Here is a 14,577-nt window from a genome sequence, read left to right as displayed (position 1 = left end):
TTACCTGTAGCAGGTATTCTCTGAGGACAGCAGGCTGATAATCCTCAGAAAACCCACCCTCCTCCCCTTAGAGTTTCCTCTTTTTCTTTTTACTCTTCAATTAACTGAGGAGCGCGGCTGCGATACGGGTGGGAAGACATTTAAACTTGGAAGGTAGACTGATTTCAGTAGGTAATTTCACTGTCTTTATTTTTAAGTTATTCTGCTTATTTATCAAATGCAGTTCAATGAATAGGATTTGGGGGGGGGGGGGGGTGTAGCTTCTCTATTATACTTCCATAGGTTAGCAGTTAAGGGACTGTTCCATTATGTAACTTCCCACTATTCCAGAACCTGTGGGATAGTTATGTTCATCAATCAGCAGGTGGAGATAATTTTCTAAGTTGAGATATATTTCATGGATTCCAGTCCAACTCCTCAGTATTTTCTGTCCCCAGAAAGTGGATGGACACACTTTTCAGCCTCAACTGGTCTCCAGTTACATAGAAAAACATAGGTAGATAAAGACCATTTGGCCTATCCATTCTGCCCATCCATGCCAGCTGCTCTCCCTATCACTCTCTTAGAAATTCCATGTACTTGTCCCAAGCTCATTTGAATTGAGATACAGTTTTCATCACTGCCACTTCCACTGGGAGGCCGTTCCATGAATTCACCACCACCCAGTAGTATTTCCTCAGGTTACTTCTGAGTCTATCCCCTTTCATCTTCATCCTATACCCCCTTGTTCCAGAGAATTATTTCAACTGAAAGAGACTCGCCTCTTGTGCATAGGGTTTTTAAAAAAATTAATTTCAATATATAATAAAAGCAATCTTTGCATAGAAAACCAGAAAAACATAAATTTCGGGGGAAAAGTCAAAATATACTCTCAGTAGTAACAATTCTGGAATAACAGTCCACAAGAAGACGAAACCAAGTGGAGAATCTAAGATAACTAGATATGTAATAAAAAATATATAAGAACTGTACAGAGTAGTACTCTAAAAACATAAACTGTACACAGTGAGATCAAAGCCATGGAAATCAAACTCACAGAGCTCCTTTCCCCTGTAAAAAGAGCTGCAGCTGAGCAGGGTCAAAGAAAACATATTTAACATATGCTGAGCAGGTATTTTAAGTGTCTCTATCATTTCTCCCCTCTCCCACTTGCGAGTATACATTTTTTTTTTTAATTTGTATTTTGCTTACGCCTTTTTCAGTAGTAGTTCAAGGTGAGTTACATTCTGGTACACTGGGTATTTGGATATATATTGAGATCTTGAATCCTGACCCCATAGGCTTTATGACGAATGTCACTGATCATTTTATTAGCTGCCCTCTGGACCAACTCCATCCTGTTTATATCTTTTTGAAGGTGCGGTTTCCAGAATTGTACACAGTATTCTAAATGAGATCTCACCAGACTCTTATACGGGGGCATCATCATCTCCTTTTTCTTACTAACCATTCCTCTCCCTATGCACCCAAGCATCTTTCTAGCTTTTGCTGTTGCCTTTTCTACCAGTTTTGCCACCTCATGAGTCCCGCTCATGAGTAAGTTCCCTTTCAGTGGTTCCTTGCTGTTTGGTGATGAGTTAGAGAAGTTGGGGGATGAGGACGTGACACTAGACTTTATTGTATTGGCAGAGGAGCTATTTTCCAGAGATCTTGTTACTATCAGCATTTGCAGTCCTTTCGGGGGTGGGGGGTGGAGATGGTGTGGAGGTCGAGATGGGGAGTTTCCCTCTCCAGCTCAAAGTCCTGTACAGTGAAGGTGTACGGGCCCAGCCTCCAGTTCTGGTAGGTTACAGGTTAAAGGATTTCTTGGGGAGGTGGGCCCAAATCACTTTGGAGGGGTCCTCAAGATTATTTGGGATGGGTACGCTCTGGAGTTTGCTCACTCTCTTCCAAACGCCTTTTTAGAGTTTCCTTTTCGTTTTTGAGGGAAGATGCTAGCGGTCAGAGAAACTTTGAAAAGGCTGGTCAGCTTACAGGCAGTTAGTCCAGTTCCAGATCTTGAGTGAGGCACAGGCAGGTACTCCATTTACTTTGTTGTTCCAAAGAAAGAGGATTCCTTTCGTCCCATTTTAGAAAGATCGAGCACTTCGGATATTGCCTTTCCACATGGAAATCTTAAAGTCGGTTATTGTGGTTATGCGCTCCAGAGAATATCTCACAGCCCTAGATGTGACAGAAGCCTATTTGCATATTTCTATAAGGCTAGCACACCAGCATTTCCTTCGTTTTGCTGTCTTTGGTCTCCCTTTTCAGTTTTGTGTGATGCCGTTCGGTCTAGCGACGGCTCTAACAACATTACCAAGATTATGGTAGTGGTAGTGACAGTGGCGGCACTTCGCAAGCAGGGCATTCTGGTTCATCCTTACCTGGTTGACTGGTTGATTTGCTCAGAGTTGTATCAGGAAAGTTGCCAGGTGACAGCACAGGTAGGTCAGTTCTTGGAGTCCTTAGACTGGGTGATCAATCCGCTCAAGAGCCATTTTGTTCTGACTCAGACCTTGGAATATTTGTGGGTCATGTTCGACATGTTGAAAGGACACGTGCATCTTCCGTTGGCACATGTCGTCAAGTTGCAGTCTCAAGTCTGAGATCTCCTAGGTCGATCGGCCTCCTATGCTCGGGATTATTTTCAGGTTCTGGGGTCTATGGCAGCAGCAATAGAAGCGGTGCAGTGTGCCAGGGATCACATGCGCAGTCTCCAGCAGTCTGTTCTTTCCCGGTAGTTGCCTCAGACGGATTCCTTGGGTGTCAAACTACCTCTTCCAGCTGTAGTACGACAGGATCTACGGTGGTGGCTCAACAGCGACAGTTTGTCCAAGGGAGTGATGCTGGACCCTCCTTATTGGACAGAAGTGACCACAGATGCCAGTCACTTGGGCTGGGGAGCCCACTTTATGGGTCAGTCAGCTCAAGGGTGCAGGTCGGTGGAGGAGGCCTCTCTTTCCATCAATCTGTTGGAGACCAGAGCGATTCATCTAGCATTGCTTCAGTTTTGTAGCCTCATAGAGGACAAGGCGGTCAGTGTTGTCAGACAACGCTACAGCGGTGGCGTATGTCAATTGGCAAGGAGGAACAAGAAGTCTTGCTGTGGCACGGGAGATGGCGATTCTCCTAGCATGGGTAGATCGTCATCTCGAAGATCTGTTGGCATCACATGTAGTGGGTGTAAAGCTCAACACACCACCAAAGTACCATGCTGCTTCTTCAGTCGCAGAAGGGAACAGATCTCTGAAGGTCTGGATGCTGTCCTCTGTCCGTGGCCATTGGAGCTTCTGTACGTGTTTCCTCCCTGGCCGCTGATAGGCCAAGTTGTTCAGAGAATAGAAAAACACGCAGGTCGAGTGATCCTAGTAACTCCAGATTGGCCAAGACGTCCATGGTATGTGGATCTCCGTTGGCTGCTTGTAGTTCCTGAGCTCTATCTTCCAGACTCGGTCGGCCTATTATTTCAGGGACCGGTGCTCATGCCGAATCCAGCTTGATATTTTCTTACGGCTCTTGAAAGGGCTAGGCTACAGAAGCTCAGATACTTGGCGAGCGTGATTGATACAGTGTTGTGTTCTTTCCATCGATCTACTTCCTTGGCATATGTGTGCATCTGGTGTGTTTTTGAAGCCTGGTGTGCAGATCGGGAGATCTCTTCTCTGTATTTTTCTGTTCCGCAAGTCTAGGAATTTCTTCAGAATGGTTTCCAAAAGGGCTTGGCCTTGACTTCTCTGAAGGTTCACATAGCTGCGTTGTCTTGCTTCCAAAGATGACTCAAGGGCAAGTCGTTGGCTGGTCATCCTGATGTGGTTCGGTTTCTGAGAGGTGTCGGTCTATTCCGCCCCCCTCTGCGTTCTGCTTTTCTATCTTGGGATCTTAATTTAGTCCTCTCAGTGCTTGTTTGTCCTCCTTTTGAGCCGCTGTCTTCCATCTTCATTAAAGATCTTACCCTGAAATCGGTCTTCTTGGTAGCCATTTTGTCAACAAGATGCATGTCCGAATTGCAAACTCTTTCCTGCAGATCTCTTTTCCTTTAGTTTTTAGAGGATTGTGTGGTTTTGCGGCTGGTGCCTTCCTTTCTACCGAAGGTTTTGTCATCCTTTCATGTTAATCGGTCCATAGTTTTGCTTACTCTGTGATCTTCCACGGGATCGAAGGATCAGCATTCGTTACGTAAGCTCGATGTTTGGAAAGGAAGAGTTTTGGTGGTTGGACTGCCTCTTCATTTTACTAGGGAGTGGATGCAAGAGTTTGGCGGCGTCTAAGGCCTTTTTAGCCAGGTGGATTAAGGAAGTTATTGCCTCAGCTTATCTTCTCAAAGGTAAAACTATTCCAGATGACATTAAGGCTCATTCTGCTAGAGGTCAAGATGTGTCCTGGGCAGAGAATTCTTTGGTGTCTCAGACATTTGCAAGGCATTCCTTTGTTCGGCATTAGAGTGGATGTGCAAGCGCATTGGGATGCAGTGTTTGGTCGAAGGGTCCTATTGGCGGGGCTGCTTCTGTCCCTCAAGTGACTGCTTTGGTACTACCTACCAGTCATGCTGGGCCGGTCCAGAGGGATGATAAGGAAGGAGAAATTAGGTCCTACCTGCTAATTTGCTTTCCTTTAGTCCCTCCAGACAGACCCAGCTCCTTCCCTCTGCAGCTGTTGTTTTCTCCTGGTGATGGACTTTTTAAGAGTTGGTTACTTGTATGTCTTTGTGGAAACAGTTTTTTTCTAATGAAAAAATTAAAAAAAATAGAGAGTGGCTCCATTTTTATGTGTCTCTATAGAAGCATATATATAACAATGCAGTTAGTATTGGTCATATCCAGTGTGCGTTTGCACTGTCAGTGTCCGTGGCTGTACAGTCCAGCAGTGCACAGACGCTCAGTTTCTATCTTCTTCTGGCTTTGCTACTGATATACCGAGGCTTGAAGGAGCTGAGCTGGGCGCTTATTGGCTCTCAAGTTTCAATGTTCTCAGCCTCCATCTGCTGGAAGGCGTGCACAACCCACCAGTCATTCTGGGCCGATCCGGAGGGACTAAAGGAAAACAAATTATCAGGTAGGACCTAATTTCTTCTTAGTATGCAAGTCTGTTTCATGCACATTTTTGCAGATATCCTGAAAACCCGACTGGCCAAGTGGTTCCCGAGGACTGAGTTGAAAACCACTGCTCTAGATCCTCAAATTCTGCAGGACATCTTTCAGAATTGGGGAATACCTCACATAGGCATGTTTACCAGTAACGACAACACAAAGCTTCTCTCTTCAGTACACCCAAATCTAAATTATGTAGCACAGGATGTACTAGCTATCAACTGGACTTGGGCCCCTCCTCTACGCTTATCTACCATACATTTAATAGCTGAGATCCTATACAAGTTTCAAAGGAAGCCCAGCATAGTGATTTTTGCATAGCACCTTACTAGTCTCAATGGGTTTCCTATTCTTAGGATTCTGTACTACCTTCCCTTCTGCATTTCAGCCTCGAGTCTCTGGTCTTGAGAGCATGGACATTGAATATCTGGTTGCTTCATTTGGCTTGCTATCTCCAATTCAGGACATCTTTGTGATAAAAAGGAAACCATCCACAAAATGTACGTATGCTTTTAAACAGAAGAGCTTTTCAATCTGGTTTGTGTTATCAGTTCAAGGGTAAGGCAAAGCCAATGCCCTTTGAGTACTATATCCCTAATAGGAAATTCTCTAGCCCTAGACAGAATAGGTTTAGAATCCTTGGGAAAAAGAAAATGTGGGCTAGCCACCAGAAAGGAATAATTTTGCAACAACCTGCTAGGGTCAGAACAGGCAGACCACATGCTGGTCAGAAGTAGGAGGGGTAAGGATGATAGCCAGTTCTTTGGTTAACCAAAAAATTTATGATAGAGCCAAAGAGTCTGGGAGGAGGAGCTCCACCTTACAGTATCTAAGGAAGATGCCCAGACAGAAGAAGGGAGGTAGAGAATGACACGGGGATGAGGACACACAGTTAACCGCAAGGACGGAGACAGAACCTGCGGGGATCCCATGCCATTCTCTAAAAGCTTGAGACTACCCTAAAATAGGCTGTTCCAGCTAGATGGAACAGCATCTATAAAATGCTAGTATCAATATGTAAAAACACATCTTGGACAACTGGCAACTGAATACAATGATAAAAACTGCAGAAGCTGCTTTTTGGATTTAAATGAAGTACTGTTAAATGACATCATTTGTGTCTTGTCTGCCTTTGATGTGGCAACAATAGTCTTGTCTGCTGATCATGCTCCTACCATCTGCAAAGTCCTTCCATCACATGCCCAATTGCTCAAGCATCTTACTGTTACTGCAACAGATTCATCCATTGTTGCCATCAAGGATCATTTCCAACACTTTATTGATATTTTCCTGTTTATTTACTACGTAGTACTGGTTCTCTTCTACACCCATGTCTGAAAGACAATCCAATTATCTTTCCTGATGATGTCAAACACAGTACCAAAAGAAGATCAAAATGGAAGGCTCGACTCCATCAATGTCAACAACTCAGGATCCCCCACAGTTCACATCCCAGAAAGCATCATATCTGTGGAAGACCCCCCCCCCCCTAAAAGAATGAAAATGGATGTTAGCAGTTTTATGAGTGACTTTTGAAGGCTATTGTTAATGAATTGGGCAGTTATTTATGTTTGAGTGATGCAGATGACAATGTTTTGATTTTTTGGAAAAACAAGCAAACGTGCTGGTAAAACTTGCATGGGGGATCCTGTGCATTCCTGCTACCAGCACGTCTTCTGAGAGGACATTTTCTATTGCAGGAAGGACTGTAGAAGATGGGAGAACTAGACTGAATCCTGAGACTGTTGATGACTTATTATTCATCCACAGATTTAAAAATCATAACGGTGCTTCATAGGGCGGTTGTATTTTGTCCCCCCCTGGCATTTTAACAGGGTGGATTAGAGTTCTTTGGGTAGTAGAAGTCAGATATATTTGGGGTTGGAAGGCTAGAGGGTGGGAGGGGGCTATTTCATTTGCTCATTGTTTTATATTGTGATTTATAAACAGTTGTACAGATTATTCATTTTTATATTTTAATAAAAAGATTTAAATATAAAATCATAAGTGTTTCAGGCTTGTGCAGATGGGGACAGAGCAGGGACAGGGACAGAGCCGATGGGGGCAAATGTTGACCCCTTGTCATTCTCTAGAGAGAGGAACTTGGGAGCCCAGGGCTTCCCTCTGAAAGAATAAAGTGTGGGATTTATTGGAGGGGAGATGTAGGATGATGCAGTGGACTTTGGCATTAAACAGTTCAGACAGTTGAGGCTGACCGTTATTAGAAGATGGGAAGAGGAAAGTATGCTGCAGGCCCAACTTGTTTGGTGCCATGTCAGTGGAAATGAACTTTAAATAATATTTGAGTTTTATGAGAAAGATTGTAATGTATGGATATGTAAAGCAGGCTATGCTTAATTAACTGAGGAGAGCTTCTCCTAATCGGAGATAAAAGGATTTCTGTTGAAGGCAAACTTAAGGATTACAGAGCTCATGCTAAGGCTGAAATTTTAAGATGGTAATCCTGCAGCTCCAGATACTTGGAAGGAGTTTTCTTTCTTTGGTGGATTATAAATAAATAGAACTTTGGAGACCAGTTCTTTTGCTGCTTATTTGTGAACTGAGATAAAAGGAAAACCTGAATTGGGTTAGTTTTCTGCTCTGGATTGAACCCCCCCCCCCCCCCCCCTCCAGTCGTTTGAGCATTCCTGAAGTGAAGGGAGGCCATTCCTGGACATCATACCAGATATTATTCTTCTGTACCTTTGTCACCTTTAACAGCTTGGTCTGTTAGAATTCTCGTCACTGCACTCTTCATCTACATGTCTTCATGGACAGATCACCAATTTCCCTCTGTTCCATTGTTTCCTGATTTCATGAAAGGACCATGTCAGACCACTTATATAGAAGCTTCTGTTCCATAAGACCTGAACATTGTTGCTTCTCTTAGAAATCCGCCATTCAAACTGCTAGATTCCAAGTGTCTGAAATACCTACCTTGGAAAGTAGCTGTTTGGCCAGAAGAATAACAGCTTCAAGCTTTAATCATGTATGACCCATACATTTGGTTCAATCATAAGATAAACTTAGTAATATCCTAAATTTGTGTCAATGGTGACACATCTTTTCAAATGAAGAACTAATGCTTACAACATTTTTTCGTAAACTGCATGAGCATCAATTATAGAGGTCCCTCCAAACTCTAGACTGCAAAGGGACTTTCACTTACAATCTTAAAAGGATATAATCTATCATGATGTCTTCACAATTGTTGGTCTCTTTTGGCTTCAATAGATTTAAAATTCCAGTGGTGAAGTGTATACTAACTGGATAGCATTCTGTATTCAGTTTCTAGTAAGGTCAGTTCTCATCAGATATGAACCACTTCTACTTTAGCTATTCTAAAGTATGCTTTATTGGAAACATTTGAAAAGCTTCAGTCTGCTCATTGTTTTATACTTTGACTTTGCACTACTACCCGGACCAAACTTCAGTTAGATTCAGTGCTTTCAGACAAGCAGTATTGAGCAACCTGTCTTCATAAGCTAAGCAACTCTTGCCTGCTTTTCACTGGGTTGTTCTTCAACAATAAGAAGCTATCTACAAAATAGACTGACCTGGGTATATGTCTGATTCAATCCTGCTTGACATCGGAGAAAGCAAAGATGCTAATTGTGACAGGTGCTCTCCACAGACGACAGGATTAAGCAGTCCTATAAACTGTTCCACTTTCCTCAGAGCTACATTCCATCTTCAGGAGGCAGATGTGCATGCTCAAAATTTTAGGCTAATCGTGAGCTATGGGAGAGCTGTTCATCACAGCACCCTGTAATGACATCATCCACATTCTATATAATAATTTGCACCTCCAACATTCTACGTCTGGAAGCCTGGGTTCGTAACATCCATTCCCACTCATTGCCCCGCCCTCACGTCAAAACGTAATGATGTCAGAGGGCGGAACAATGAGGGGGAAGGGAATGCTGGAGGCGAGATGATGTCAGGAGGAGAGAATCGCGGGACATCGAGGGGAGGGAGGGCAGGGCAGAGGAGAATTGATGGACATGGATGGGAGGACAGTCATAGGCGCCCCATATAAGAGGCTAACCTCCCCAGCCCAACCGTGACCTTCCCCTGGCTGCTGCCTTCCCCAAACGCAGGGCTGCCTGGCACAGCAGCGCTGCAGCCAGGCAGTTCTTGGACGGTCCCTCTGCTCCTTCCTACCCTCAGCTCCCTGATCGACAGCCCTCCTCCGTTCCTCCCTCCCTCGCGTATGTTTAACCCTTTTACTTTCAGATGCAGCGATGGCAGTGAAGAGGACAACACAGCAGGCTCGCCTCCAGCTTCTCCCTTCCCTCACAGTTTCCTGCCTTCTGTGATGATGTATTTCCTGTTTCCGCGAGGGCGGGACACTGTGTGAGGGAAGGGAGAAGCTCTTTTGTTCTCTTCACTGCCATCGCTGCGCCTGAAAGTAAAAGGGTTAAACGCTGGGGGGGGGGGGGGGGGGGGGAAGGAACGGAGAGGAGGGCTGTCAGGGAGCTGAGGGAGGGCAGGGAGAATCGCTGGAAATGGGAGGGCAGGGGGAGAGAAGAGATGGCTGGAATTGGAGAGGAGGGCAGGAGGAGAAGAGATCGCTGGACAGGAGGGGAGGGCAGGGGAGAGAGGAGCATTGCTGGACATGGATGGCTGGAGGGGGCAGGGGAGAGAGCAAATTTGCTGGACATGGATGGATAGGGAGAGGGCAGGGGAGAATGGAGAGTTGCTGGATATGGCTGGATGGAGGGAAGAGAGGAAAATTGCTGGACATGGATGGATGAATGGGGGCAGGGGATAGAGGAAATTTGCTGGATATGGGTGGATGGAGGAGAGGGCAGGGGAGAATGGAGATTTGTTGGACATGGATGGATGAGAGGGGAGGGAAGTCAGGAAGGAGTTGCACATGGATTGAGGGGAGGGAAGAGAGGAGAAATGCTGGACATGGATGGAGTCTGTGTACTCTTTATCTTTTAAAAAATACTATAAATAAAAATCACAAAAAAAGATTAAAACAAAAAAAAAACATAGATAAAACAATCCGTATATCATACCCCTGGAGCATATTACTCATTATACACCCTTCCCAATTATTACTTATCATGATAGAACATTTCTCCTAACGGTTCCCTTAAAAACATAATCGCCGTCAAACATATAAAAGACAAGTGACCGACTCACCCGCAAATACGCAGTAGAGACTTCCCTCTCTGTCCCGCCCTCGCGTCAAGACGTGATGACGTCAGAGGGCGGAACAGAGAGGGAAACGGACGCTGCCGGCCTGCTGCTGGAGAGCCTGGAGACGAAGAAAAGGAACATCGCCGGCGCACCAACCTCCCCCCATCCCCGACGTCATCGCCGCCGCTCCCTCCCCCTCTGTATCAGGCCCCCTGCACTGACATGACAGCGCCTCTCACCTCCGTATGGAAGCGCTGCAGGCAGCAGAGACCCAGGCTAAGGTATCAGCCTGCTTATCCGACATTGCTGCCTGGATGTCCAACCGCCACCTGAAACTGAACATGTCCAAGACCGAGCTCCTCGTCTTTCCACCAAAACCCATGTCTCTTCTTCCTCCACTTTCTATCTCAGTTGATAACACCCTCATCCTCCCCGTCTCATCTGCCCGCAACCTCGGAGTCATCTTTGACTCCTCCCTCTCCTTCTCTGCGCATATCCAGTAGATAGCCAAGACCTGCCACTTCTTCCTCTTTAACATCAGCAAAATTCGCCCTTTCCTCTCTGAGCACACCACCCGAACTCTCGTCCACGCTCTCATTGCCTCTCACCTTGACTACTGCAACGTACTCCTCACCGGCCTCCCACTTAGCCATCTATCCCCCCTTCAATCTGTTCAGAACTCTGCTGCACGTCTCATATTCCGCCAGAACTGATATACTCATATCACCCCTCTCCTCAAGTCACTTCACTGGCTTCCAATCAGATACCGCATTCAATTCAAGCTTCTCCTTCTTACTTACAAATGCACTCAGTCTGCTGCCCCTCACTACCTTTCTACCCTCATCTCCCCTTACGTTCCCGCCCGTAACCTCCGTTCACAGGACAAATCCCTCCTCTCTGTACCCTTCTCCACCACCGCCAACTCTAGGCTCCGCTCATTCTGCCTCGCCTCACCCTATGCTTGGAACAACCTTCCTGAGCCCTTACGCCAAGCCTCCTCCCTGCCCATCTTCAAGTCTTTGCTCTTCAGCTTGGAGAAAAAGGCGGCTGAGGGCAGATATGATAGAGGGCTATAAAATAATGAGCGGAATTGAACGGGTAGATGTGAAGCGTCTGTTTACGCTTTCCAAAAATACTAGGACTAGGGGGCATATGATGAAGCTACAATGTAGTAAATTTAAAACAAATCAGAGAAAATGTTTCTTCACTCAACATGTAATTAAACTCTGGAATTCGTTACCAGAGAATGTGGTAAAGGTGGTTAGCTTAGCAGAGTTTTAAAAAGGTTTGGATGACTTCCTAAAGGAAAAGTCCATAGACCATTATTAAATGGACTTTGGGAAAATCCACTATTTCTGGGATAAGCAGTATAAAATGTTTTGTACTTTTTGGGGATCTTGCCAGGTATTTGTGACCTGGATTGGCCACTGTTGGAAACAGGATGCTGGGCTTGATGGACCTTTGGTCTTTCCCAGTATGGCAATACTTATGTACTTATGTACTTAAAACCCACCTCTTCAATGCTGCATTCGGCACCTAACTCTTACCGTTCAGTAAATCCAGACTGCCCCATTTTGACCGCCCCTATCGGACTGACCGTTCATTTGTCTCTTAGATTGTAAGCTCTTTGAGCAGGGACCGTCCCTCTATGTTAAATTGTACAGCGCTGCGTAACTCTAGTAGCGCTTTAGAAATGTTAAGTAGTAGTAGTAGCAGAGTGATCTGCTGCCTGCCTGCAGCGCTTTCACACGGAGGGGGGAGGGAGCGGCGGCAAGGAGGGTAGCTGGACATGGGGGGAGAGCAGGGGGGAGAGAGGAGGGTTGCTGGACATGGGGAGAGAGCAGGGCAGAGAGGAGGGTTGCTGGACATGGGGGGAGGGCAGGGGATAGAACAGAATGGGGGGGGGCCAAGGGAAAGAGGAGGGTTGCTGGATATAGGGGGAGGGCAGGGGAGAGAGGAGGGTCGGTGGACGGGGTGAGGCCAGGGGAGACAGGAGGGGCTGCTGGACATGGGGGGGGGAGAGCAGGGGAGAGAGCAGGGTTGCTGGGATCGATGGAGGAGAGGGGAGAGAGGAGGGTTGCTGGACATGGGGGGAGGGCAGGGGAGAGAAGAGGGTTGCTGGACATGGGGGGAGGGCAGGGGAGAGAGGAGGGTTGCTGGACATGGGGGGAGGGCAGGGGAGAGAGGAGGGTTGCTGGACATGGGGGGAGGGCATGGGAAAGAGGAGGGTTGCTGGATATGGGGGGAGGGCAGGCGAGAGAGGATGGTTGATGGACGGGGGGAGGCCAGGGAATACAGGAGGGTTGCTAGACATGGGGGGGAGGGCAGGGGAGAGAGCAGGGTTGCTGGACATGGATTGGGGGAGGGGAGGGAAGAGAGGAGGTTTGCTGGACATGGAGGTGAGAATTACAAATTTCGCCCGTTTTAACGGGCTTAACGGATAGTTACATGATAACATTGCTAGCGCCCGTTTCATTTGTGTGAGAAACGGGCCTTTTTTACTAGTATATGTATGATTGAAACTGTTTACAGAGAGCACTTGTTACAGGTAAGTAAGTGTTAAGTAGTAGTAGATAGAAGTTTAAATAAATTTTATGTATTTTGGTTCCAGACATGAGCTATGGATATCAATTTCCATTACGTGTTCAAACACATCATGTCTTATGCCCTTTGCTGGACTTCTATGTCATGAAACATACATATCAGCCAAAGAAACAAAACCAAAAGTCTTATACGCATTTCTTTTGTTGAATGTAAACCTGTTTTCTTACTGTACCACAGAGAAAAATGTTATCTTGCATTATTTGTTCAACAGCACAATTAGTTTACCCTAGTCTACAGAATCTTTATATTTTTAAAGCTAGGCAATATTATAGATTACAACATGTCTCTTCTACTACTACTACTGTCTCTTCTCTTTTCTTTTTTTTTTCCAGCCACGATAAAGGACAAGAAACAGAAGGAGTAGAGCTACAGGAAGGTGAGAATAACACATTGTTGCAGCAGACTTATTATAATTTCCCATAACAAAGGTAATTTCTCTCCTTCCTCTCCTTGCTGTTTTAATTAATTTAAATTCAACAACATTGATGTCAAAAGATGGTGGTTAACTGCAGTTACCTACTTTGACTTGGTTTCCACAAGTTTTTGATCTTCCTTTGAAATCTGAACCATGTAACAATTATTCACTGTATTTATGTACATGCATACATAAGATTTATATACAGCTACTTTGTTACACATTGAGGCGGTGCACAATAAACATAGTTATGAGAGACATGCATAATATAATAAAAGAAGTTAAAAAATAAGCAAAATAAAATATACAAATTTGTTATCCTTTTGTTGAACAATAAACATCCATAAATGTTAAAAATACATTAAGTATTATCAACTTTTGGCAGTATACACAGGATTCTGCTACAGAAGTCACTTGGTTAAAATATTCCTAGTTTAATGGGCTTTACAGCCTTTTGAATGTTGAGCATGAGGAAGTTATGACTTGTAACAGGTTATACAGTGAGAGGTAGAGGTAGAATTGGAACCCTAGCTCTGGTTTTGTGTTGTCAGCAACAGGCAATACTGAAGACTCTTGTACTACTTTTTCACAGACTACTGACTAACCCCTTAACTAAAATGAGCAAATACCGTATATTTATCCATTTTGTACATATGATCTTTTAGTTGTACCCATTTCACATCTCTGTTCTGAACGGTTTTGATCATTGGTTAACAGGGTAAACCCATGGGGCACCAACTAAGCTATATTATCAGATTTTGTCATGTATTTTTGGTTGCACTCGCAGACTCCAATGACAGAACAATTTTGTAGTTCAAATGCTTGGGACAATAAAATTCTCAGAGGTTGCTTGCGATATCGAAGTCCTCTACTTGCACTTCCTTATCATTCCACTAGACCAGTCCAGGCCAACAGGTTGTGTGTCTTCCTGAACAGTAGTATGATGGCTAGACCAGTATAAGGGCTAGTGCAAGCTGTTCATCAGTATTTTCTGTGTCTTCAGCAGATGGTATTGATGGGCTGGTGCAGTAGAACATAAGTGAGATAGACCTTCCCCCCCACCCCCCCCCCCAGTTTGTAGTCCATGACCTAAATTCCTGGGGCGAGGTTCTTTTGGCCATCTTCTCATGGGATTCGGACCATGGTCAGCTCAGTTGAGCCAAGAGGACTTTGCAGCATCCTTGCCCTGAGCATTAGCTCACGAGCTAGTCTAGCTCACTTGGCGAGCTGGCACAGGTACCCATGGAGCCCCTGCTGGGGGGGGGGGGGCAGCAAGTTACTTGAAAAAAAAAATTTTTTTAAGCCTGGTTGGTAAAAGCAGCATCAAAGAAGGTTTTG

At 45.2% G+C, this 14,577-nt stretch overlaps 1 protein-coding gene across 2 annotated transcripts in view; it reads left to right on the top strand.

Moving 5' to 3' along the window:
• Positions 1–14,577, top strand: part of USF2 (upstream transcription factor 2, c-fos interacting) — a 344,237-nt gene that overhangs the window by 46,596 nt on the left and 283,064 nt on the right. For both annotated transcript variants that reach the window (XM_030212692.1, XM_030212691.1), the window contains exon 2: positions 13,157–13,200. In XM_030212692.1, the coding sequence (XP_030068552.1) occupies positions 13,157–13,200 (44 nt within the window). The remainder of the gene's footprint in view (positions 1–13,156; positions 13,201–14,577) is intronic.

The sequence above is a fragment of the Microcaecilia unicolor genome, chromosome 8 (genome assembly GCF_901765095.1).
Source record: "Microcaecilia unicolor chromosome 8, aMicUni1.1, whole genome shotgun sequence".
Taxonomy (NCBI): domain Eukaryota; kingdom Metazoa; phylum Chordata; class Amphibia; order Gymnophiona; family Siphonopidae; genus Microcaecilia; species Microcaecilia unicolor.
The sequence above is the reverse complement of the archived record's forward strand: the minus strand, read 5'-3'. Positions and strand labels throughout refer to the sequence as shown.